The following is a 22,539-nucleotide window of genomic DNA, read 5'->3' on the forward strand; positions in this document are numbered from 1 at the left end:
CGGTGCTTGAGCCATTTCCAGGCAGTAATAATTCCCCGACGACGAAAAAAACATTCACTACGGCCGTCCATAACCGGTCGAGGTTACCATGGTGCTGCCTGACATGATAAGGGTATCTTTGTTTTCTGTCCGCGCGATGAAAAAAAAACTACCTATGACTTCTGCTTGACCCGTTGCAAAGAACTGAAACGACTTAACATATACTCCATTTTTGAGGTCCGCGAGATCTTTCGTGCTCTTGCCAAGCACTGGGTGCTTATGCCTACGCCCGGCCCCGCTATCATTCTGGTGGACGCGCCGGCCCCGTCCCGACGCTGGAACGACTGGAACTCACGTATCCTGGGGTCGAACCAGGAGGTGACGCGCGTCTGGTGGTTGATGAAGTACACCTCGCCCTCCTCGGTCTCGGCCCGGTCCCAGCCGTCCGGCAGCGGGCCCAGCGCCTGGCCGCCCGCTGCCGCCGGCTCCACTGACAGCTGCTGCAGTTGCTGCTGAAGCTGCTGCTGCTGCTGCTGCTGGGGCGGCGGTGGGGGCGGCGGCTGCTGCTGCTGCTGCTGCGAGGGCGGCGGAGGCGGCGGCGGCGCTGGAGAGGCGAGACGACAGTTACTGCCACCGCAGGAGTCACGGCACGACAGACCATCGACCGCTGCACTACTGCGTGCATCACTGTCTTGGCGATTACCGTAAAACAACTGCTGCGGGGACAATATTAAGAAAATAAACTAAATGCCTATGCCATTCGCAATCCAAGAAAGTCTGCATTGCATCCTGCAACAGCTACTGCTTATTTTAGTTCTTACAGCGTATGACTGCCTGGTTTTCAGCGCCCACGCGCGTGCGATCCCGTATGTTCAGCTCCTTAAAATTCCACGCAGCAGCACTAGCTCCACATGCTCCGCCCAATATCACTCACAATACAGTTTGGCACATCAAATCAACGGTGAGCGCTGCCGGTCACTAGAGCTTGGGTTGACACCCTCATAGTTCGATATTAGTCATCATCACCGTTTCTTTACAGACCAACGGACGTGTCTGACGCGCACCATCTGCGCTTCACACAATCCGACCTGACAAGCGAAACATCACATACGATTTCCCTGTTTCTCCGCGCAGCCAATGTCACCCCTGCTTATCGCCGATGCCAATCCGCGATTGGGTGCAGCAACACCTACCTTCTTGCGCGCCAGGGGCAGCGCCAGCGGGGCCGGCGGGAGCGGTCGGGGGCGCCCCAGGCGCGCTGGCAGGCTGCGAGCTGGCCGCTCCTGGCTGGCCTGCCAACGAGCCCTGGGAGGGCTTCTTCCGCGGGTCTTCCCAGGTGGTCGTCTGCGTCACGTGACTGAAACGGCGGGCAGGGGGTCAGACGCCGGGCGGCACGGGGTGCTGTAGAGCGCGCAACATCACCGTCAGCGAGCAATGCGCTATAACACAGACCTGAAGACCACAGGCAACTCTTTGGATTTTGAAAACGCATGCAATGGATGGTGGCATAACCCTCACGGTTCAGGTGTTACATATCCAGGAATATGACGAGATGGTGCTGAATGTCGAGATAGTGTTAGCTGACGACACAGCACGTGACGTCATAAGCCGTGGCGCACTAACCTCTTTAATCAGCAGACCTCATGTCGCTACAGATCGCGACAATGCAAATTTGAAATGTACTTGTGCCCACTTCTCATTGTCGAAAGCCATCGTAACACACGTTTGTTGACACACAACGCAAGCACAAGCCCACACATGCACAAGCCCGCACACGCCAGGTCGCCGCTGAAATGTAATGTGTCCTGACATTCAGCTCTGATGAGTCCCTAAAACAACGACAAAGCCCGATACAGCCTCTCAATCATTGCGGCGGCTCTCGCACAGGAGCCAGTGCTGCCACTCGGCGCCGCCTCCTCCCGACTAGCCCCCGCATGATCTCACCACCTCCCAGCGGTGACGCAACCATGTGGGTGGCGCTGAGCTCACCTGGCGCTCACCGACCCCCCCCCCCCCCCCCCCTCCTCCCCCCGCACGAGCCGGGTAAGCCTGCCCTGTGCCGCGGCCTCAGACTGGCCAGCCCGAAATGGGCTGCCGCCGGTCTGTCGTCACCAATCCCGCTCGCCAGATCACCGCGCGGCTACTGTAACGTCGCCAGATCACCGCGCGGCTACTGTAACGTCGTCAGATCACCGCGCAGCTTCTGCGGCGTTGTCAGGTGTCACCGCGCGGCTATCCTGTCGTTCCGCTTGTCATCTGGGTGGATGCCGACGGGCATGTAATTGATAATGATGGCACACGTACGGGACAAAATAAGAGATAAGCCAAACGATGTCGTTTGATATCAACGTATTTGCGGAGCCACGCCTGTTTGGGACGCTTATGCTGCCACTAATTCTGGTTTCTTCATACTATATATATATATATATATATATATATATATATATATATATATATATATATATATGTTCGTTTACTAGCCAGAGGACAACAGCTCACGCCATGACCTCGAAAAGCTCGCTCGCTACAATTACCAGCTGGTGCGAGGCGGCAGCGAAGGTCACCTCTTCCCTGAAGCCACGGAACCGCAAGATACCTCTCCCCCATAAACACCAGCAAAATCCCCACGCCAATCAGGCAGCGGTCTGCGGCGCCAGCGAGCCGCGGGCTGCCCCACCCGGCTGCAGTGTCGTCAGCGGCAGCCACCCCCGGATCACGGCTCCGTCCGCGCCCCGTGCGTCACCGGCGCCCGGGTGCGGCCCGGCCGGGAGCGGGTGCAGCGGCGGCCGCTGAACCCGCCGGCCCGGCCCGGGACGGCCCGGTCCAACAATACCCCCGGTCGGCCGGCAGGCCACACGCATGCCGGCGTCGCTGCGCCGCTGCGCTGGCCGGCCGCGCCGCGCCGCCGCCCGGACGGCGAGGGAGTCTGCGGAGCGAGGACGTCACACTGACGGCAACAGGCACTTGTGACGCGACCTGCACCCTGCGCCCTACGACTTCCGACCTGCGACCTGCCGCCTGCGACCTACAACATGCGGCCCGGTCTGCTTCAGCCGCGTGGATGGACGCGCGTCTAACATTTTTGAGTTCGGCCGAGCGTGACGCGAGCCGGCGGACCAGCCGCTGGCGTGACGCGAGCCGGTGAACCAGCCGCCGGCGTGGCGCGAGCCGGTGGACCAGCCGCCGGCGTGACGCGAGCTGCGCTGACGGCGACGTCGGACGGGACAGTTGGCCGCCACTGCCCTCAGCAGCGGCACGCTGACCTGTGCCGCCCACGCACGCTGACGGGACCCGAGCGCCCTCAGAGCGTCTGCGGATACGCAGGGCGTGTACCTGGCTGGTGGCTATGGACTGGACATATCCGACACGGGCGGCCGTGAACCGCCGCCACAAGCTGCCGCGCACGCCTGAGGCCCAGCACGTGGTCGAGGCGCTCAAGCCAATCCACATCGGTCCACGGTCTCTCGATCACGTGTCGCCACGGTCTCCGTTGAATGCTTTCGTTGACACCAAGGTCGGGTCCGCGTAGCTCCAACCGGGGACTGTTTCCATACCAGACTGCATCCGGCGTACAAACGAGACATCAAGTTGATGTGCCGTCCGATTGCTCGATCCTCTCAGATCCGCCGTCCAAACAGAGCTCATGTGCTAGCTGACAGCTGGTTCAGCCCCCATGGTAACTGATAGATGGTCTGATACCCATGGTGGGTGACAACTGATCTGGTCTCCTGGTAACCGACAGCTGGTCCCGTCTCCTGGCAACCGACAGCTGGTCCGGTCCCCTGGTAACCGACAGCTGGTCCAACAGTTGTCAGTAACCCCATGGTAACTGACAGATGGTCTGATACCCATGATAGGTGACAACTGATCTGGTCTCCCCGGTAACCGACAGCTGATTCAGTCCCCCTGGTAACCGACAGCTGGTCCGGTCCCCGTGGCAAGTGACAGCTGGTCCGGTCCCCACGTTAACTGACAGTTGGTCCGGTCCCCGTGGTAACCGACAGCTGTTCCGGTCCCCATGGTAAGTGACAGTTCGTCCGGTCCCCGTGGTAACTGACAGCTGATCCGGTCCCCATGGTAAGTGACAGCTGAACTGGTCCTGCGTGTCCCTGTACGCTATACGAGAAGGACCAGTGGCCGCAGGCGGTGGCTAGCTCACGTGACCTGGTCCGTTCCATTCATTCCATTGCTGAGTGCTGTGCTCTGGTGGCAGCAGGACTTCCTATGCCACGATCCGTCTGTCCAGCAGAGCAGCCTCCAGCGGCGGTCGGCAGCGGCGGTCGCCCAGCCTGACACGCCAGCATCGCGCCGCTCACCCGCCGCTGCAGCTCGGCACGGAAAGCCCCGGTCACTGCTCGCTCGCGGCGTCGCCCCGGTGACGTCACTGGAGCTCACCCCGGCGTGTGACGGCCCCGTCGGCGGCGGACGGCGGTGACGGGCGTGCCACATGTGCCGACGGCGGTGCCGGCCAGCAACGGCCGACCAAGTGGGGATTGGGCCCGACAGACAGCAGCGGAACGCCTCAGGAGAGCCAAGTGGAGATTGGGCCGGACAGACAGCAGCGGAACACCTCAGGAGAGGAGACAGGAACCCAGCAGGAGCAGGTTTGGGCCCTACGTGACTGACAGAAGTGACATAGTGACCCAGACAAGGCAGGTTAAGATACAGCTCGACTCGAAACAAGATTACCTAAAAAAAATTACTGTAATCGATCGTTACTCAAGACTTGTGAGAAATGGAAGAGGGCTGCAAGAAAGTCGGCAGATAATATAACCAAACGAGGAAAATCTACAGCAGCAAGATGGTCCGGAGAAAAGGGTGATATAATTAAAAGGATGGTGCTGAATGCGGCATGAATCGAATACCAGCTATTGAGGACGACGAACATACGAGAAAAGTTCGGAGACACACGACACGGGAGAAGTGCGATGAAAGGTAAATTAGGCCCGAATAGATCACAGGATGGTAGCATGTTTTAACAACATTGCTGTGGACTAAGGACGTAACGGGGGCCATGCCACGCTGTCCCTGAGCCAGGTTTCCACGACGTAGGCGCGGGCGATTTCGCAGAAATTCGGTTCAAACACCAGGAGTTAGGGAGAAAGTTCGATATTGCCCCACCCCTTCAGCAAAATTGCGGACTACCTGTCTGCTGCGGCGACACAAAGATCCATACCAGAAGGACTCTGTATGCAACGAAACCACTGCAGGCGAAAAAAGATACCCTTTGGTCCCCAGGAAACTAAGATGCAACAGCTATAATTACCGGTGACAAAAACATCGAGTCAGAAACACCTGTGGAATATACCCCGCGCAGCAGCCAACACACGTGTCATTCCGTGTGGAGCAGCTCCACTGAGGGCAGTCGTGGTCGGCCCGGCAGCAGCTCCAGCGACGGTGCGCCTGGCGTGAGCTAACCCGGCTCGCCCGTGCCCGGCACCGGCCGCCGCCGCCGCCGCCGCGCCGGCCACATACAAAGGCGAGAGGACACCGCGCCAACCGCTCCAACGACGTGGGCCGCGTGGGCATGCGGCCAGCCGAGATCACCCGTGGTGACGAGACCACGCAACGTAGAGGTGCCGCACTGCTGGAATCGACGGACTAATGACACCACTCCCCCCTGCTGGGACCATACGGGCCACGCGGTCAGCAGCGGCCAGATCACGGCACCTCAGCGAAGGGTCAGGAATCGGCCGGTGTGACCGAGTAGGTCCGGCCGCGGCCCGCCTGGGAAAGTGTGCAGCGGCTCTCAGCCCGACCACGCGTCCGGCCCGTCAGGTGCGCGCCTGACCGCGCTCGTCGCCGCCGGGCGACCGCAGCACGACGCCCAGCCGCCGGCCACTTCCGCTCGGCGCCCGCTCAGCCAGTAGCCCTCCCGCTCACTCCCACGCGCCCGTCGGCCGCGCCGGACCGGCCGTTGCAAAACAAGAGCGGACCAGTTGTGAGCGCCCCGGGACTCGGAGCCGGCCAGCCGGGTGGCTGCCAGCCCCGCCGACGCGTCCAGTCCGGTACTGGCCGCGGAGCCGGAGCCGGAGCCGGAGCCGGAGCCGGGAGGCCTTGAGCCGCGCCGCAGCGTGCCCGTTCGCCGCGCCGTAGCAGAGCAGGTTACGGCGGGCAGATGAGACGGCGTCACCGCGGAGCGGAGCCGCAGAGGAGCCAGGTCTCCACGGGGTCGAAGCGGGAATGGGAGGGGGAGGGGGGCACCGAAAGACAACCAACCGTCGCAATGAGGTCATGCGATCGCTGAGCCCAGCACAAAGATCAATGCATATATGTGAGACGAAGTTACAAAGGCTTTGAAAGAAAATGGCCATCGAGCACGCTGAGTGGACCAGAGCCGTGACTCTAAATCCGAGAGGCAGAATTCTTTGTTACACCATGGCCACCAGTTTCCAGCCTCGCGTTCCAATCCGAAGGGCATGTTGCTGCCAGTCGGTGGTTACCGACATGGCCTCCACGAGCATGGCGACGCGATTCCACCCCAGGCGACGGTGACACCGGACCCTGCTCTCGTCCGGTCCTGCCCGAGGTGAGGACACTCAGCGTCGCCGTCCGGCTCTGTCTCAAGCGAGGGTGAAACGGCCGACAAGGTCGGCCGGCGCGCTGGCGGCCGAGACGGCCGGCGCCGTCGCCGCGCCGCCAGCGTCAGTGTCGTACAGCCATCGGCCCGCGCAGCCCATGCAACAAGTGGTCGCCCGTTCACATGCCATTCCGTCACCAGGCGGCGTTCACACACGCGCGACTCCGCGTCGGTGGCGGACGCCTAACTCGCTGTCCATGGAATGGCACACGTATATGAATCCAGGTGCGCGGCGGCCGGCGCTGGCCATTAACTGGAGTAGACAGCGGAGAAGGCCGGCGGCGGCGGCCAGCCGCGGATGAACACCGCGCCCGGCGCGTAACCAGCTGAGTGGTGCGGCGAAAAACGCCGCACCGCGCCGCGGCCGGGCGCCTGGTGCGGCGCGGCGCTGCCGGCGGGGCTCGCTGTTTACACCGCGCGGCCGGCGGCCCGGCGCCGGCTGGCGGGCGGCGCCGTTTAAAGGCGGCCGCCAGCGGTCGGGCAGCAGCGCACCTGGCCGCCACGCCGTCAGGTGGCGCGCACCACCACCACGCGGCACGGCGCGGCACGGGGCCGCACCGCTGCGGCTGAGCAGGACGGCGGAGAGGGCATCCGTGTACACGGCGCGTCCGGACGAGCGCCCGGCTTCTGTCTGCCAACAAGCGCCCGATGTGCCGCTATACTTGAGAGGCGTGCCGCAAGCCCGCCTTGCCCGCATCTCCTCTCAGCGTAGCCAGGGCCCGCCTGGTCCACATCTCCTCCCAGCATAGCCGGGGCCTGACGAGGCGGCCGGCTGGCCGCACCGCCGGCAGCGTGCCGCGAGCCCGGTCGGGATACGGCGACGGGCAAGGCCGGGCTGCGGCCTCCCCCGTCCCCGCCGCCGCCGCCTCCGCCGCTGCACCGCCGCGGGGCCCGGACCTGGCCCGTGACGTACCGCCTCCCCCCCCTCCCTGCATACACATGTACCTGGCGGTCGGTGCCAGACGTCGGGCGCAGCTGGCTCGCCGCCCGCGCTGGCTCCGGTAGAGCCGAGCGCCGGTCACGTGACGCTTGCCCAGCTGGCGCCAGTGGTCTCCATTCAGCGAGTGGCGCACCACGTGACACCACGGCCGTCATATCTGGTAACTTCTGCGACTCCAGGTCCGATATGACGTATTTGCACCGCTGCCATGGGCACGCGTACCAGCCGGGTAGTGGGCGATGACGGCGCGTTCCCGTCTGCACGGAGCGATTGGTGACTACGAGCAAGCTCTGTGGCAGAGAACAGCTCTAAAACTTTTGGCATTGTCCTGCCCAGTGTTCGTCTCGAGGTCCCTGAATGTTCGATAAATAATCGCCACAAAGTTCCCCCGCCACCAGAAGCAGACAGAACAAACCAGCACTGTCCTTTACGGACAATATGATCTGCGGCCGTAGCAATGAATTGCATGATGCTCAGCGTAAGCATCACATCTTGCGGCCTCTGCCGGTGGCAAAACCCTGCGGTGGGATACGTGGCATGGTTGAAAAGTAGATACCTCGGCGTCGGATAAGTTAACCGCATTTGGCGTGGATGGAACTTACCATGCCTTCGAAGTTCGAAGATCTTGTTATTACGAGTGCGTGATATCCTGCTGCCTCCTCCAATCGTTCCCAAAAGGCCTCCCTGACGCTCTCACGCGGTACAGCAGCGCCATCCACCTCTGACCATTGCTAGCAGCGGATCAGGACAGCGACCGCCAGCCGAAAAGCAGGCAACTGCACGTCGGTTCGCGCCGCACAATCATGAACCCTCTCGCTGCCATGGTCCTCACAGATCATGAACCCTCCAGTGCCGCGGTCCTCACAGACCATGAGCCCTCTAGTGTTGCGGTCCTCAGATATCGAACCTCTAGTGTTACGGTCTTCACAGATCACGAGCCCTCTAGTGCTGCGGTCTTCACAGATCATGAACCCTCTAGTGCTGCGGTCCTCATAAACCATGGATCATCTAGTTCCACGGCTCTCACGGCCGTGTGAGAGCGTTTTCGCGCTGTAAATCACGCAACACCACGCCCGGAATAAGATCAAAGCAGGCCCATCTGCTGGATGGCAGCGCCGCGTCCAGGTCTGGACGTGTGACCGGTGTCGGTGTCACCGACGGCCGCGGGCGGCGGCCAGCGCCGGAGCCAGCAGACGAGTCCAGCTCGCGGCGCGCCGGCGTCGGGGGAAGGCGGCGCCGGCCGGCACCGGCGGCACCATATTCGGAGTCGGCGGCCGTGCAGCGGCCAGTCACGTGTCCATGGTCCATAGCCGCGTGTGAGGAGAGATCCGCCTCTAGCAGGTCATGATTAAACACGGCCCGGCCGTCCGAGCGTTGGAACTGAGGCCCCTGTGTCCGTATGATTAGTCATCGCCCGACGTCTCCATATTCAGACAACACGTCACACGGGCGCATATAAGGCTATCGCAATAACGTACACCAAATTACCCGTCGTTCAATCTCCGTTTGACGACTGTTTGAAAAGAGCATTTGATGCGCTATCACACCCCAAACAGGATTTTCCCTTACAGAGAAAAGGCAAAAAGAAATATTTGGTGTACTTGACTAAAATTGGTTCTCATTTGTGGTGAAAGTGACGTGTGAAAAGCATGAAACCATGTATTTTCGTGGCACGACGGTATCTGGCCCGTATCCACATCGCAGTGCGATGTACGGGTGCGGGAAGTGGTAGCAACCACTCACCTTCCAGGCGCCGCCATCTGAAGTCCAGGTTCCCAAACGTGATAGAGGCCTGGGCTCTGCTGACGGGGAAGGTCCTCGGTCCCACACCACAGTCTGACGGGGAAGGGTCCTCGGTCCCACACCACAGTCTGACGGGGAAGGTCCTCGGTCCCACACCACAGTCTGACGGGGAAGGTCCTCGGTCCCACACCACAGTCTGACGGGGAAGGTCCTCGGTCCCACACACAGTCTGACGGGGAAGGTCCTCGGTCCCACACCACAGTCTGACGGGGAAGGTCCTCGGTCCCACACCACAGTCTGACGGGGAAGGTCCTCGGTCCCACACCACAGTCTGACGGGGAAGGTCCTCGGTCCCACACCACAGTATCGGCGGGAGAACCAGCAGCGAAGCCGAGGTCGGCGATCAAAGCATGAGTCAAGCGGCTCGAGTTCATCACCACCCCGGACAGACATCATACGCGATAAGCTTCAGATATCTGCACCGCCTTCCACTCAAAGCAGGAGACACCTGCGAAAGTGGCCCACGCAGTCGGCCACCTCGCGTTGATCACCGCACAGGTGATGTGTACAGCCATCTCGTGCTTATCACCGCGCAGGTGATATGTGCAGCCACCTCGTGCTAACCAACGCACAGGTGATGTGTGCAGCCATCTCGTGCTGATAACCGCGCGAGTGATGTGTGCATCACCTCGTGCTGACCAACGCACATATGATGTGTGTGGCCACCTCGTGCTCATCACCACACAAGTAACGTGTAAAGCCACCACTAGAAACAAGATCGATCAACGGCAGGCGCACCCGCCGCCAACCGTATGAGCAGCGAGCATACCCACAGCCGCCGCACAGACGCCTCTGAAGGCGGCTCGCGCACCATTCGGGAGTTCCATACCAGCCGGCCTCGGGCACATCTCGGGCGAGACCCGACTGGTCAGTGGCTGGCCGGCCAGCCGGGCACGGGCGGACGGCACCGGTGCCCGGCGCGCCCGCTGGCAGCGCCGCCGACCGGCCCGCTCCGCGCCGCCCGCCCGCGGCGTCCCACGGCGAGCCGTCCGCCGCCGCCGCCGCGTGGGAACGCTCGGCCGGCCGCGCGGGCGGCACGGAGGGGAGGGGGGGGGGGGAGCTGCACGTCCCCGCCGACGGCGGCCGGGACGAAGGCCGCCGGCCGGCCGGCCGGCTGTTTACACAGCCGAGCCGAGCCGAGCCGAGCCGGGCCGGGCCGGGCCGGGCCGGGTTGCGCGGCGCGGCTCACACCTTCCGGCCTGCCCGAGGCCATCAGCGGCCGCGGCGCCCGGCGTAACCACCGGTGGCACCGGCCGCACCAGCTGCCGTCGCCAGGTGGTCCAGATGCGAGCTGCCGTGTCATCAAACTACCTCCAGCTGCATCATCCAATGTCACCAGCAAACAGCTGCCCAGGCCGGTTGAATTGGGAGTGGGGGGGTCACGTCATATTCCAGGCTGTCATGTCCAGAAAGCTGGCTTTGCTCTAACTTCTGACCTCACACAAAGCACTGAGTGTCTGAGGGCGACAGTTGGCATAACGTGAGTGAACAGGGAAAAACATCGACTCCCAAAAGACGGGGGCAGGACGCCAGGTGGAGGCGGAGTCGATTCCACTATCAAAAGCATTTCGGCTCAGTCGAGGTAGACTTGAAAGGAAACTAACACGAACGCTTCCAGCCGCTCCTGCCCGGGGAACAAGTGGAGCTACAAACAAATCGCTAACTGGAAGATAAGTTTTTATTCGGTTTGCGGGGGCTAGCGCCCCCTTCAATTCGAGACAAAAATTGGCCAAAAACTAAGAGAAACTCGTTTGGATGAATTTCGTTATTTTCCATTATCTAGCCCGCCCACGTACTCGTTTTACAAAGCCATGCCTCTGGTCGCTATCCTATTACACAATATGCGTATCTCGCAAGTTGTGATATACCACACACCACCGTTGTTATTTTTAACTGTTGTCACTGGAATCGAATACGGAGTTGAAATGCATCTCCTGAGTCTGAATCAGAACCCACTCAATGCTGCTCGGAGTCAGAGTCGAGAGTTGGAGTCTGAATCGATTCTGTTACAATGGAATCCATCGACAGTCTGCCTCCGGGCCTCTCCAGGCCCCAGGCCTCTCCGGGTCGGGCCTCTCCAGGGCCGGCCGGGTGGGTGCCGGGCGCGCCAAGAACAACGGCGCCACCCGACGCGATCAGGGTCGAACGAGTGCAGGCGGACGGGGCTGACGGCTGACCGCCGCAGAACGGCAGCCCAGCTGAACCGATCGCAGCCGACCGGCGCCGACGGCAGCCGACGGGAGCCCGGCGGAGCCGACCGGAGCCGACCAGCGTTGACACGAGACGACAGGAGCCGACCTGAATTCGCCATCTCTGCTGGCGGCCCGCCAGCGCACGCGGCCAGTGCTACGCACCTGTTCGAACCCGTGCCAAGTGCTTCACGGAAAGTGACTCAGACCGCGTTCGACAGTGCACGAGCTGTTCGCCTGCTGGCTGGGTGGCTGACTGGGAGATCGGCCAGTCAACAACGCAAAAAGCTGCTCGCGGGATATCAGGCTCTCTCGCTATGCTCCATGTCAACACTGAAGGAGTAGGTGGCGGGAAGCATCGAACTTCTGCTGAACGAAGCGTCAGTTCGGTCATTTCACACTCAGCTCCATCGCTTTTGTATGAACTCAGTGATCACGGGAGCCTCGTGTAAACGTGCTTCAGCAAATGACTTCATAGACGGCTTCAGGGTAGGTGGCGTGTTCCCAAACCTTCACGTCATCAGTGTCACCAAAAAACCCAAGCCCCGCCACTGTACTGCCCCCGTCGGTTCAGCGACCCGAGTCAGCCACCGCCGGCACCTCTGCCGCCGTCCCACTCCTCGTGCCGGCGTCAGACGTCGACTGGACCTGGCCCACAAACGGGGTGGGTGCTCGTCCGCCGGCCGCAGTCTGCAGCTGCCGTCGGCGGCAGGCGGCGGCGGCGGCGGCGGCGGGGATGGGGGTGGGGGGTGGGGCGGTGGGGCGGGAGGGGGGGGGGGGCGTGAGTCGGGCGTGACGGGGGGCGTGACGGCAGCGTGACGGCGGGCGGCCGTCCTTCAGCGGCGGCCAGACGTGACGCCGGCCGGCGGCCGTCCGGAGCGGCGGCGCCGGGGCGACCGGCGCAGGCGCCGCCTGCATACTGATGGCTGCCACAGGCCGGCAGCGACAGCGCGCGCTTTGAAGCCGGTGGAACGCCCGTGGAAAGACAGGGGGAAGAGGCCGCAGACGACGGCGCTTCCCGGGCTTGCCTGGCTGCGCCCCTGGACGCGGCGCCGGGGCCAGAGCCAACCGGCGGGGCGGTGGAGCGAGATCAAAGCCGCGGGCGGGCGTCGGGAGCGGCCGCCGGCGATGGAGGGTGGCCGCCGCCGGGCGACGCCCTGCACAGCCGTGACATCAGCGGCTCAGCGCGGCGTCCGGACGGGGCGACAGAACCCAGACGAGGCCACCAGCGACGGCCCCTTCGGCGCACTGCGCCAGGTCAGGCGGGCCGAGCCGGAGGACGGCGGCAGCGGCGCCGGCCACCGGCACCATCACCCATGAGGTCGGCGACTCTGACGGCCGGCTGGCCGCCCCGTGCCAGCCCCACCTGTCCCACTCCGCCGCCATGGCGACGCCGCTGAGCTGAGCTGAGCTGAGCACGGCCTCAGCACGGCACTACAGCACAGCACCAGAGGAACGACCCGAGCAGGGAGGTCAAACGTGGTCCTGATCCGTGGGCGGTAGACACTGCGGCAGCGCGCTTGCTCTCTTCCCACCCTCTCCCTCCCAGGCCAGCCGTGCGCGGCGTGCGACCGCGGCTGGACTGGCTTTCCCACGCCGAGGGGGCGATGGGTCCCCGGCACGGAGGCTGGTCAGCTGTGCTGTCAGCGAAGGAAGGTGTCAGCCTCCCGTGGCCCCAGCGGGTGGCGGTCACCGGCTGGTTACTGAAGGAAGGTGTCAGCCACCCGTGGTCCCCGCGGGTGGCGGTCACCGGCTGGTTACTGAAGGGAAGTGTCAGCCACCCGTGGTCCCCGCGGGTGGCGGTCACCGGCTGGTTACTGAAGGAAAGTGTCAGCCACCCGTGGTCCCCGCGGGTGGCGGCCACCGGCCGGTTACTGAAGGAAAATGTCAGCCACCCGTGGTCTCAGCGGGTGGCGGTCACCGGCTGGTTACTGCAGCAGCGAACAGCGCATCTCTCGCGGCAGTTGCCTGGTGACCCAGACAACTGCCGCGAGAGATGAGGGCTGTTACGGCATCACTGCCACGAAAGGTGAGAGCCGTTACGGTATCACTGCCACGGGAGATGAAAGAGCCGTTACGGCATCATTGCCACGGGAGATGAGAGCCGTTACGGCATCACTGCCTACAAAGACCACAGCTGGTTGTACACATAACGCGCAGCACTGCTAGAAAGGCAGAACTGTGACCAACAGAGACATTCAGATACGACGCATCTATTACCATTACGCCCCCAGTCGCATTAACTACTGCATCAGACTTTCTAGAATCCCATTTTGGACAGGACATGGGTACTGGGATAAGCAGACTTACTGAGGCGCAGTGGCAGGCAGCGATGGGGGAGTCTGATCCTATCCGTGTCCAGACATGGAGGGCAACACATGTCCTTCAGGAGGCATACAACAAGACCGAGTACAACCGCTGTTACAGGACGGACGGTGTAGTTCTTGACGCCATTGCGTGCCGGACAACGAGCCATTGTCTTGAAGACCCGTTTCCAAACCGATCAACCGGAAAAAGTGGAGTCTGACCAGGGCGACGCCACAAACGCAAGAAGCCAAGCCAGCGGCCCGGTTACCGGTCAAGACCAGCCCGGCGAGGCCAGAGGCGACGGGGCGCGGCAGAGTCACTTCGAAATCCTCACGCCTATGTACTGCCAATACTCGTGGAAGAGGCAAGTTTTCAGGGCGAAAAATACGTGGGTAGGGCAACCAAGCCACGACAGTTTTCAGTAGCACCGCTTGAGCAGCTATGGTCTAGGTGAGGTCCAGACGATATCGTACCCACACCGCCACCTGAGGTGACCTCGGCCCCGGCCTACGGGTCACTGGACGATAGCTGGGCTCCCGGTGGCCATTGTGTCACCGGGTTACCTCCTGCCTGGCGCGACTGGCCGCTGCTGACGGCGCCAACCAGCGCGACGGGTCTGGTCCCAGCCCACGACCGGGCCGCGCTCTGGGGCCAGACATGGGTGTCGGTCTGCCGAGCTCACCAGACCAGTTCCACACCTCCCGGAGGGGGGGGGGGGGAGGCGGCGGACCACGTGGCGTGCCGGCGGGCTCGCACCGCCCGGGAAATCCTTGGCCTTCCACGTACTCTGACTCAGAAGCCGCGGCGGCCACAATGACTTAGTCGGGTCCCGGGTAACCGGAACTTTTCAAAGGTGTTGGCGCCGAATTGCGAATGTCATTTTGTGCATCATGACCACCTACCGTACAGCGTCAACATCAGGAAAGGAATTGTGTGAGGGAGGATGCCGCCTTTCAAGTCGAAATCAAACTCTGCACAACGTGAGAAGATCAGGCGGTCCCACTCAGTCTGCACAGACCATTCTTCGAATTATTCCCAGACAGCTGACACCTCCCGTCTGATATGGAAACTTTTGCGGACTCCTGACCCCAGACTCTACTAGACATGATAGCAGAAGACAGATACTCTAACCAAATTTACACAAGTTAATCAACCTGCGCCAATCAACAGTCGCATCAATCGCTTAGTAGATATTGTGTCTAAGCTGCTTCCGCCATAATTCACAAGAAAGCAAACCTTACATCACTAAGAATATATCATTCAACATATCCCAACCCAGCGTAGGCATGGTGGCTTTGGTTTCGGCGCATGCCACAAATTTCCACCGTCCACCATGGCCACGGCCCCTCCGCCATCCCCGCAGCAAATCTGAACTCAATGGCTGGATGCCAGCAGACGTGAGATAAACGTCCACGCAGGTGAGGTTGACTTCGCATAGTTATTTGTATGTTCATGCGGAAACCTACCTCACATAGGATAGCCGAATCGGCCAGTCGGATAAGATTTGGCGAGTATTTACTTGCTGCCAAAGACAAATCCACGGAAGCTCCCATAGGTGACAATTTTATTACGACCCATGATCCCGATCCGGTCGACATACCAGATCTCACTGATGAAATGGCTGTCAATTCGGATTTTGCAGAATACTGATGATCATCAACTTTTTTACCCGAAAACTTGTGTATCACGTTACATAAGTCAACTGGAATCTTTACTTAACAGCTACGTTTCTAACGGCGTATCTGTAGTCTCTGAGCGTTGTCGAGTCACTCACTTATTCTCTTTGCTTTGTATATAGCTTGACACGTGGGGATCCTGATTTACTAGTAGAACTCTTCACTGTTCACGCGAGGATACTGACGTATTTGTATAACTCTTTACTGGTGTATCTTGGTGATATCTGGTGGCGGCCTTTCCATTCTGACATTCTTTGCGATCGTGGACTGTGAACACACAAAAAATGGAAGATATTTCAACTATTTCCAAACACCCAATTTTGTAAGGTACTTAAAGCCTTGAATGCTTAACATCTGAAGATCTTGAAGCACCAGATATGATGGAACAGGCTCACTTATACTGTTGGTATAATTTTTACGTGGGAAAGACTGCTCCGCACAGCAAAATTCTGTGTGTAGCAAATATGCTCCTCAATGCGTCATGGTTTGATCAAGTCATCGCACATTGTACAAACTTGATTGAGAGTCAATTGACGGTCGCTAAAGCTGGGATTCGCGCTCACGAACGGCGGATATGAACGCCTCGACAATTATATTTTTCTTGGACTTGATCGCCCCATGGCTTATGGAATGGCAGGATTTGAATGGCGTTCTTGTGACGCTATGAATGCCAAGGTCACTGTGAGATACTCCCCGACATATCTCTCGCACTTTCGCGGGCGTGTAGCTCAGAAACTACAGGGGCTTAGGTCTTAAGAAGGGCAGGATTGCGAATGGCACCGAAAGGCCTTCAGTCTTAAGGACGGCTATTCCAACCCCACACAAATGTGGCAGCCACTTTTTACACGCAGTATTGGATTTTTAGAACTGTTTCGCCACGAACTGTTTGCAAGCATCATTTAAATCAGAAATGGCGACACCTGCTGCATAATGAACCCAAAAGCCACATTATTTCGCGGCCGCAATCCCTGTACGTGGGGTCCAGTTGAATGTGTGGCCCCAGCAGCGTGGCGACGGTAGATGACCTGAGGCTATGGCAGGACCACCCGCCATTTCGTCCGTATGGACCTGCCGTGAGGTCAGCGCACTCACCCACCACACATAGGCCATAAGCAAGCCGTTGTCTGCCACCGTCGCAGAACGCTCGACCAATCCGCCAGACGCCCCGCCGATTACCAATCGGATCAACGAGACGCCGGCGCTCGTGGGCTACAAGCCGTCAAAGCGATCGTGTCCGATCCGAGCGATCAGCATCCGTAACGCGATGACCCCTGACCCCGACGGCGCGGACGCCAGCCAGCAGTTTGTTCGCCGGCGGGATCAAAGGCACCGCGGCGGCCCACTCTCCGTCACGAGCTGTTTGCAGAGTCATCACGGACTTAGGCGTGGGCGGTCTCTGACGAACTTCCCGGCCGTGGAGGGCTGGGGCTCAGTGCCGGCCAACGCCGCGGGTAAGCTCAAGCGGTCAGCTGAGCGGCAGGTCCGCTGACCGCGTGAACGAGTGGCAGGTCAAATATAACTATTGGCTCGCTCCGCGATGGCAAGGCACACCGAAAACACCTACGGTGAAACGCAGAGCAGAGGGATGGTGCTGATACCAACGAGGGATTCAGATACCGGAACTGCAGCCAACTCTCGTGGACCTGGACTATTAGTGTTTGTGAATGCAGGTCACCGTAATCTGCGCTGCAACCCTGGTTGCGTTCGAATACACCACTCGTGTCTGCGGAGCCCTAAACAAGGTCACCCCTGTCGCCACCCATTCCGGCCACTATCCCTAAACAGCGATGCTCCCGCTCCGTTCAAAACCGAATGCGATCGCCCCTTGCGTATAAGTGAGCGTTCAATGCCACTGGCCTCACCCCAAGCCCAATCGCCACCCCCTGCTCTACTGCCCGCCCTGTACCTGCCCACAGCTGCGCTGTCGGCGGGCAGCGACCCTCTCCCTCGCGTGGGAACGGAGCGGGACCAGCGTGGAGGGAAGGGCGCGCCGCGCCGACACGCTGCGAGGGGGTCGCGGCGGTCGGACCCGCTGCGCCGTGTACCGGCCGCCGAGACGCGCTGGCGGCGGAGCCCCATGAACCGGCAGGTGCACGTGAGCCGCCGCTGGCTCGGGGAGGAGCGACCGTAACGGGCTAGGGCCGAGGACGACCGGCGTCCGCCGCGCGTCACACCACGTGACTGGGGACGAAACGCGGCCAAACTGCCGCCAGGGGAGCGCGCGCGGGCCACGTGGCGTGATCCGCTCATTGGACAGCTGGTGCGAACGCGGCGGGAGTGCGACTCAGATGCAGGAGCGGACGGACTCGATGAGACAGGACTTCGATGGGAGGGAACCGCATGGGACTCCATTGGGAGTGACGAGACTGCTATGGCAGGCGGTCATCGCGCACGGTTCAGTGGCCCGAAGCTCTGCTGCTGATGGTGAGGTGAAGGGCAGCAGGACCCCGGCGGGACAGGGACGGGGACGGGCGTCGCGCCGGCTGGCGGCCGGACACAACCGGTCGGGCCGGCCCGAACCAGCGGAGGCCGGCCCGACCAGCGGAGGCCGGCCCCGGCCACGGCTGGCCTGGACGCAAGGCCCCTGTGCGCCGGCCGATCCCGAGGCGGACGGCGCGCGCCAACCACAGGCCGGCAGCGAGCAGACGGCCAGACGCAACCACAAACACAGACCGAATGAAGCACGTTGGGACAGCCTGGGAACCACACACAGGCAGCTGGCGTGCCACCAGCAGAAGGCTGTGCCTACAGACTGATAAGCAATTCGTGGCAGACAAAGGCAATTAATGCAGCCGATGTCCACGTCCGCCACGATGTCCGCATCCGTATGGAGAATGATGACATGACGCACGGACTAAGCAAGAACGATTTCGATGCTGATCACCAACTGGTAACAAGTGATTGACCCGCAGAGGACAAAGAAAAAAAACGCCACGGGCGCTGCATCCGGAGCATTGCCTGCAGTATCAGTCATAAAGTCGCACCTAATGGATGAAACAGCACACATACTGCGCACCGCGAAGAGCCGTGTTCACACTGCCGCGGAAGATGCCGAGAGCCGTGCTCACACTGACACGGAGGATACCGAGAGCCGTGTTCACACTGTCACGGAGGATACCGAGAGCCGTGTTTCACACTGCCGCGGAAGATACCGAGAGCCGCGCTCATACTGCCAAGGAGGATACCGAGAGCCGTGGTTCACACTGTCACGGAGGATACCGAGAGCCCGTGTTCACACTGCCAAGGAGGATACCGAGGAGCCGTGTTCACACTGCCGCGCAAGATACCGGGAGCCGTGTTCACACCGCTGCGGAAGAAGATACCGAGAGCCCTGCTCACACTGCGCGCGCAAGATACCGGGAGCCGTGTCAACGACCAGGGCCACACTTTAGCACAAACACATACCGAAGCCACACACTCCGCTACCACTTCAGGCTATTGAAGGAGAGCGTACAAAAATGACACTCGTACTTGGGGAATTAAGGATATTGCATTGTAGCATGTGCACCGAAATTCGTTTTTCGTTTTCAACTTTCTCATTAAAAATGTCTTAGATTCACAGGCTGCAGGTGCGTAATGATCCAGTCACCTCCTGATCCGGCTTCGAAATCCACGCACGGAAAGCAGTGCAGGTGCTCGGCCAGTAGGGGAAATATCACCGATCGGTCTTTTGAAGTCATAGTAGCATAGCACTAGACTTGTAGCAAGATAATCCTTCCGATGCAAGGTACCTTTATTATGGCAAAAAATGGGATTATGGGCCCCTTAGTAAAAACATGGGTAAACAATATATTTGTCCCGCAAGAAGTTTGTTAGGATAGTGGGGTTGCCCCATCCCCCTACCACCATACGATAGAGGGGGATGCGTTCCTTCCCCACCGACCCCCGTGGCGCCGGTCGTGTTATTGGGGAAACAGCTGTATCACCGACATCTCAAGAAATTCGTAATGGGCCTACGGCGTTGCATTGCAGGAGTGAACTGCACACTGCCTTTTGCAGTCTAACATTTGTTGGCAAATTTCTGTTCTGGTGAAAGAAATAACATTACTTCGGTGTGCCATGACGCATACATCTCACCAAAAATTAAAAATGCCACTCGTAAGAAAAACCTGCGGCAAAGCTACCAAACGAGGGAAGTTTTCTTACGGGGCTGCTACGGCGGCGAAGAACCGAACATAATCAACTTACGCCGCTGCGGGTACGCGACGGAGTGGTAGCGTAGTCGTGAGAGTTCTTGACGTGTGCTCGAAGATCAGCGGGCAACGATGCCGGGCTAGGTGAGTACATTGCACGTAGTTAAATTTCCCGGACTTTTAAGTGCGCGGCTTTGTTTAGATTACTACCACCGAATCCACTCAAAATAGCGCTTGGAGTTCGACATAAAGGCGTTCTTTCTGGCCAAGTCGGGTCAACCATGGTGAGGAACAATGAAGAGAGTAGAAACAAAATTGCACGAAGTTACCCCTAAATCACTGATAAAAACAAACCTGTTCTGACCATGGGTGTAGTTTCACAAAATAAGTTGAAAAGGTGGGCTGAACCACGAAAAATGGCCTTGATTACATCCAAATTGTGCCACATCCAAATTGTGCCAATCAAGAGTTTTCTTCAGGCTTTGCTCGACTTTCTTTACGTTCGGGCGGGGCGGTGGGAGCGCAAATGGGGGGGGGGGGGGGGGGGGGTGGGAGCGTGGGGGGCCGTTATAGTAATGCGTTCCGCGGTGGCGCCTCTTTCTGACCCACGATTGCCACGGTCGGTGACCTAGCGCTGGTGTGAATCCGGTGGTGCCCATGGAATGCCCATTGTTCAGCACACAGCTAAACCTTATGTGGGACATTTGCGTTTGTGTTTGAGTGTGTATAGTGCGCACCACAAGACGTCACAACATTTGCGATACCACTCGATGCAAATGACCTGCCACAGGCATATTTTCGCAAAATAAGCTCGGGACTGAGCACTACAAATTTACCAAATTAGCCCAAAAACATATCATCAAACGAGTTCTCCACCGGTTTGGTCAGCTTTCTTCACAAAGTTGGGGAGGCTGTTGTCAATCTATGTAGTTTATTTTGCGGTTCCCTGACTTGCACCGGTACTGCTCCGTTTTGCTGATTTGTCGACAGCACCAGGGCCACCACCACCACGGGTTTTGGGTCGCGGGGCAGAATTCTCCTTCGGGCCTCCTGAGCAAAATTGGGCTCCCTCAAGGGGGAGGGTGGGAGGGGGGGGGGGGGAGACGGTCGGGGGCTTCTACGCGGCGTCGCATACAAGGGGAGGGGCAGAACAGAGGTCATGTGCCCTTACCAGAGTGCTGAAAGCATCAAATCCCAGCAAATAAGTGTCATAAGTCGACGATAAAACAAAATGTGGACCTTCTTATTAACGGCAGAGCATCACTTATCTAAAACGGGGCCTCCTGTTTCAGAAAAACGGTCCTACTCCTCCCCTCTTCCCCCGCCCCAGGACTGCATGCACTTAGCGTGGCAATTTTGCGCTGACCGCAGTAGTTGCCTGGGAGCACAACAGGAAAACTGATCTTCTTTGAGAGTTTAGTGGCACATTTTTGGCTAGGAATGACGTTCTTTTATTTTACGGAATAAATACGCTGAAAAACGCTTTGAACGTGGTCTGTTGGACTGTCCTTTACATGGATCCATTTGCCGTAAATATTGGCAATCGCCACGACGAACGGGCACCACCACACACGGTGACATAGTACGCGGCCTCTAAACTTGCCCACAGCACGAGCGGGGCAATAAACAACACATCACATATTGAGACCATCGTGACGTCACGCCTGCTGGCCCGCCCCTCTTCTGTGGACGGCGGATGGGGGGGGGGGGGGGGGTGGCGTGCAGCCACCCTCGGAGCACTTACTTGATGAAGTAGGTGAGGCCCTGAGCGGTACAGGCGCGCTCCCAGCCGTCCGGCAGTGGGCCCAGGCCGTCTGTGAAGTCGTAGCTGCTGCTTGAGGTGCGCATGCTGCTGGTGCTGCTGGGCCGCCCGTACGGCTGCTGCAGCGCCGCCGGCGACGAGTGCGCCCGCAGGTGGTTGCCCTGGGCCGGGGCGGCGCCGAACGCCGGAGTCGCCTGCGTCGAGTCCGTAGACGAGTTGCGGCTATGGGAGACAGACGGGGACTTGCTGCCGTGCTGAGGAGGGTTGAAGAACGACTTGGGCAGCTTGCGCATGCTGAGCGGCACGGTCAGCGGCATGCTTGGCTCCTGCTTCTTCAGCACAGAGTCGAATAACGAGTTCATCAGCGAGTCCGAATTCTCACGCACGTGCAGAACTTGGCTGCCCTCCTTGCGCTCCACGAAGTCTGAGTTGGCGTTCTGCGCCATGACTGCGTGCGTGCGTGCCCTCACCCCACGCCCGATGCACGGTCGTTCCCTCCTACCGCACGTCGTCCCGCGTCCCACCCCGACACCGCACGGCCGCGCCGCCCTGAACTGAGCGCCCGCCTGGAATTCACCCCAGGCGGCCGGTGCGCAGCCGCGGTGGACGTCACTGTACGCCAGGAAGATAGTACCGCCCCGTTAGAGGTGCACGCGGTTCAGGGAGGGTTCAGCCAAATGATGCAAACTCGGCGCAGTATTGTGCTTGTGACAGCTGCAAGCTTAAGTAACTAGGCTATCGTGGTCAGCAAATCTGTGACTCATACTCATTTTAAAATGGTACCAAATACTTTTCAATGAATCAGGGTAGCTCTGTTTCTCTGAGACTGCACATCTGCTCAGGCCCTCCCACACTAAAGCTGCACCTCCCGCTCGAGCCTGAGGCGGGGCAGCGGTGTTTGTTTTCGACTCGGGTCGGAGTCCCGCCGCGGTAGGGGCTGGGAGTGTCACGCGGAGACCAAAAATGTGATGCACAGGACGCGATTGTATTTTTCGGTCCGTCTTAAGTCAAATTATGGACAATACTTCAGGACAACCAATTTGAAACATATTGCATCAGGGATGTCATTTTTTGTAACTTGTGGGGCAACCGAAGGCCAAACCTGTCCACCATTTCCTCCCGCCAGATTTAGCCTACTCCATTTTGATTGCCGGTTGTGTCTGTATAAGC

The 22,539-nt window shown here is 59.8% G+C and overlaps 1 protein-coding gene across 1 annotated transcript in view; it reads right to left on the reverse strand.

The window, feature by feature from the left end:
- The window catches only part of LOC119109799 (transcriptional coactivator YAP1), a 25,532-nt gene extending 3,625 nt beyond the window's left edge, over positions 1-21,907 (reverse strand). The window contains exons 1-4 of the mRNA XM_037233552.1: positions 21,352-21,907; positions 1,173-1,336; positions 534-583; positions 335-461 (exon numbers count right to left, since the gene is read on the reverse strand). Of these exons, the coding sequence (XP_037089447.1) occupies positions 335-461; positions 534-583; positions 1,173-1,336; positions 21,352-21,815 (805 nt within the window). The 5' untranslated portion in view covers positions 21,816-21,907. The remainder of the gene's footprint in view (positions 1-334; positions 462-533; positions 584-1,172; positions 1,337-21,351) is intronic.
- Between the last annotated feature and the right edge of the window lie 632 nt (positions 21,908-22,539).

Source organism: Pollicipes pollicipes, unplaced genomic scaffold, assembly GCF_011947565.3.
Source record: "Pollicipes pollicipes isolate AB1234 unplaced genomic scaffold, Ppol_2.1 Scaffold_7231;HRSCAF=8579_pilon_pilon_pilon, whole genome shotgun sequence".
Classification (NCBI taxonomy): domain Eukaryota; kingdom Metazoa; phylum Arthropoda; class Thecostraca; order Pollicipedomorpha; family Pollicipedidae; genus Pollicipes; species Pollicipes pollicipes.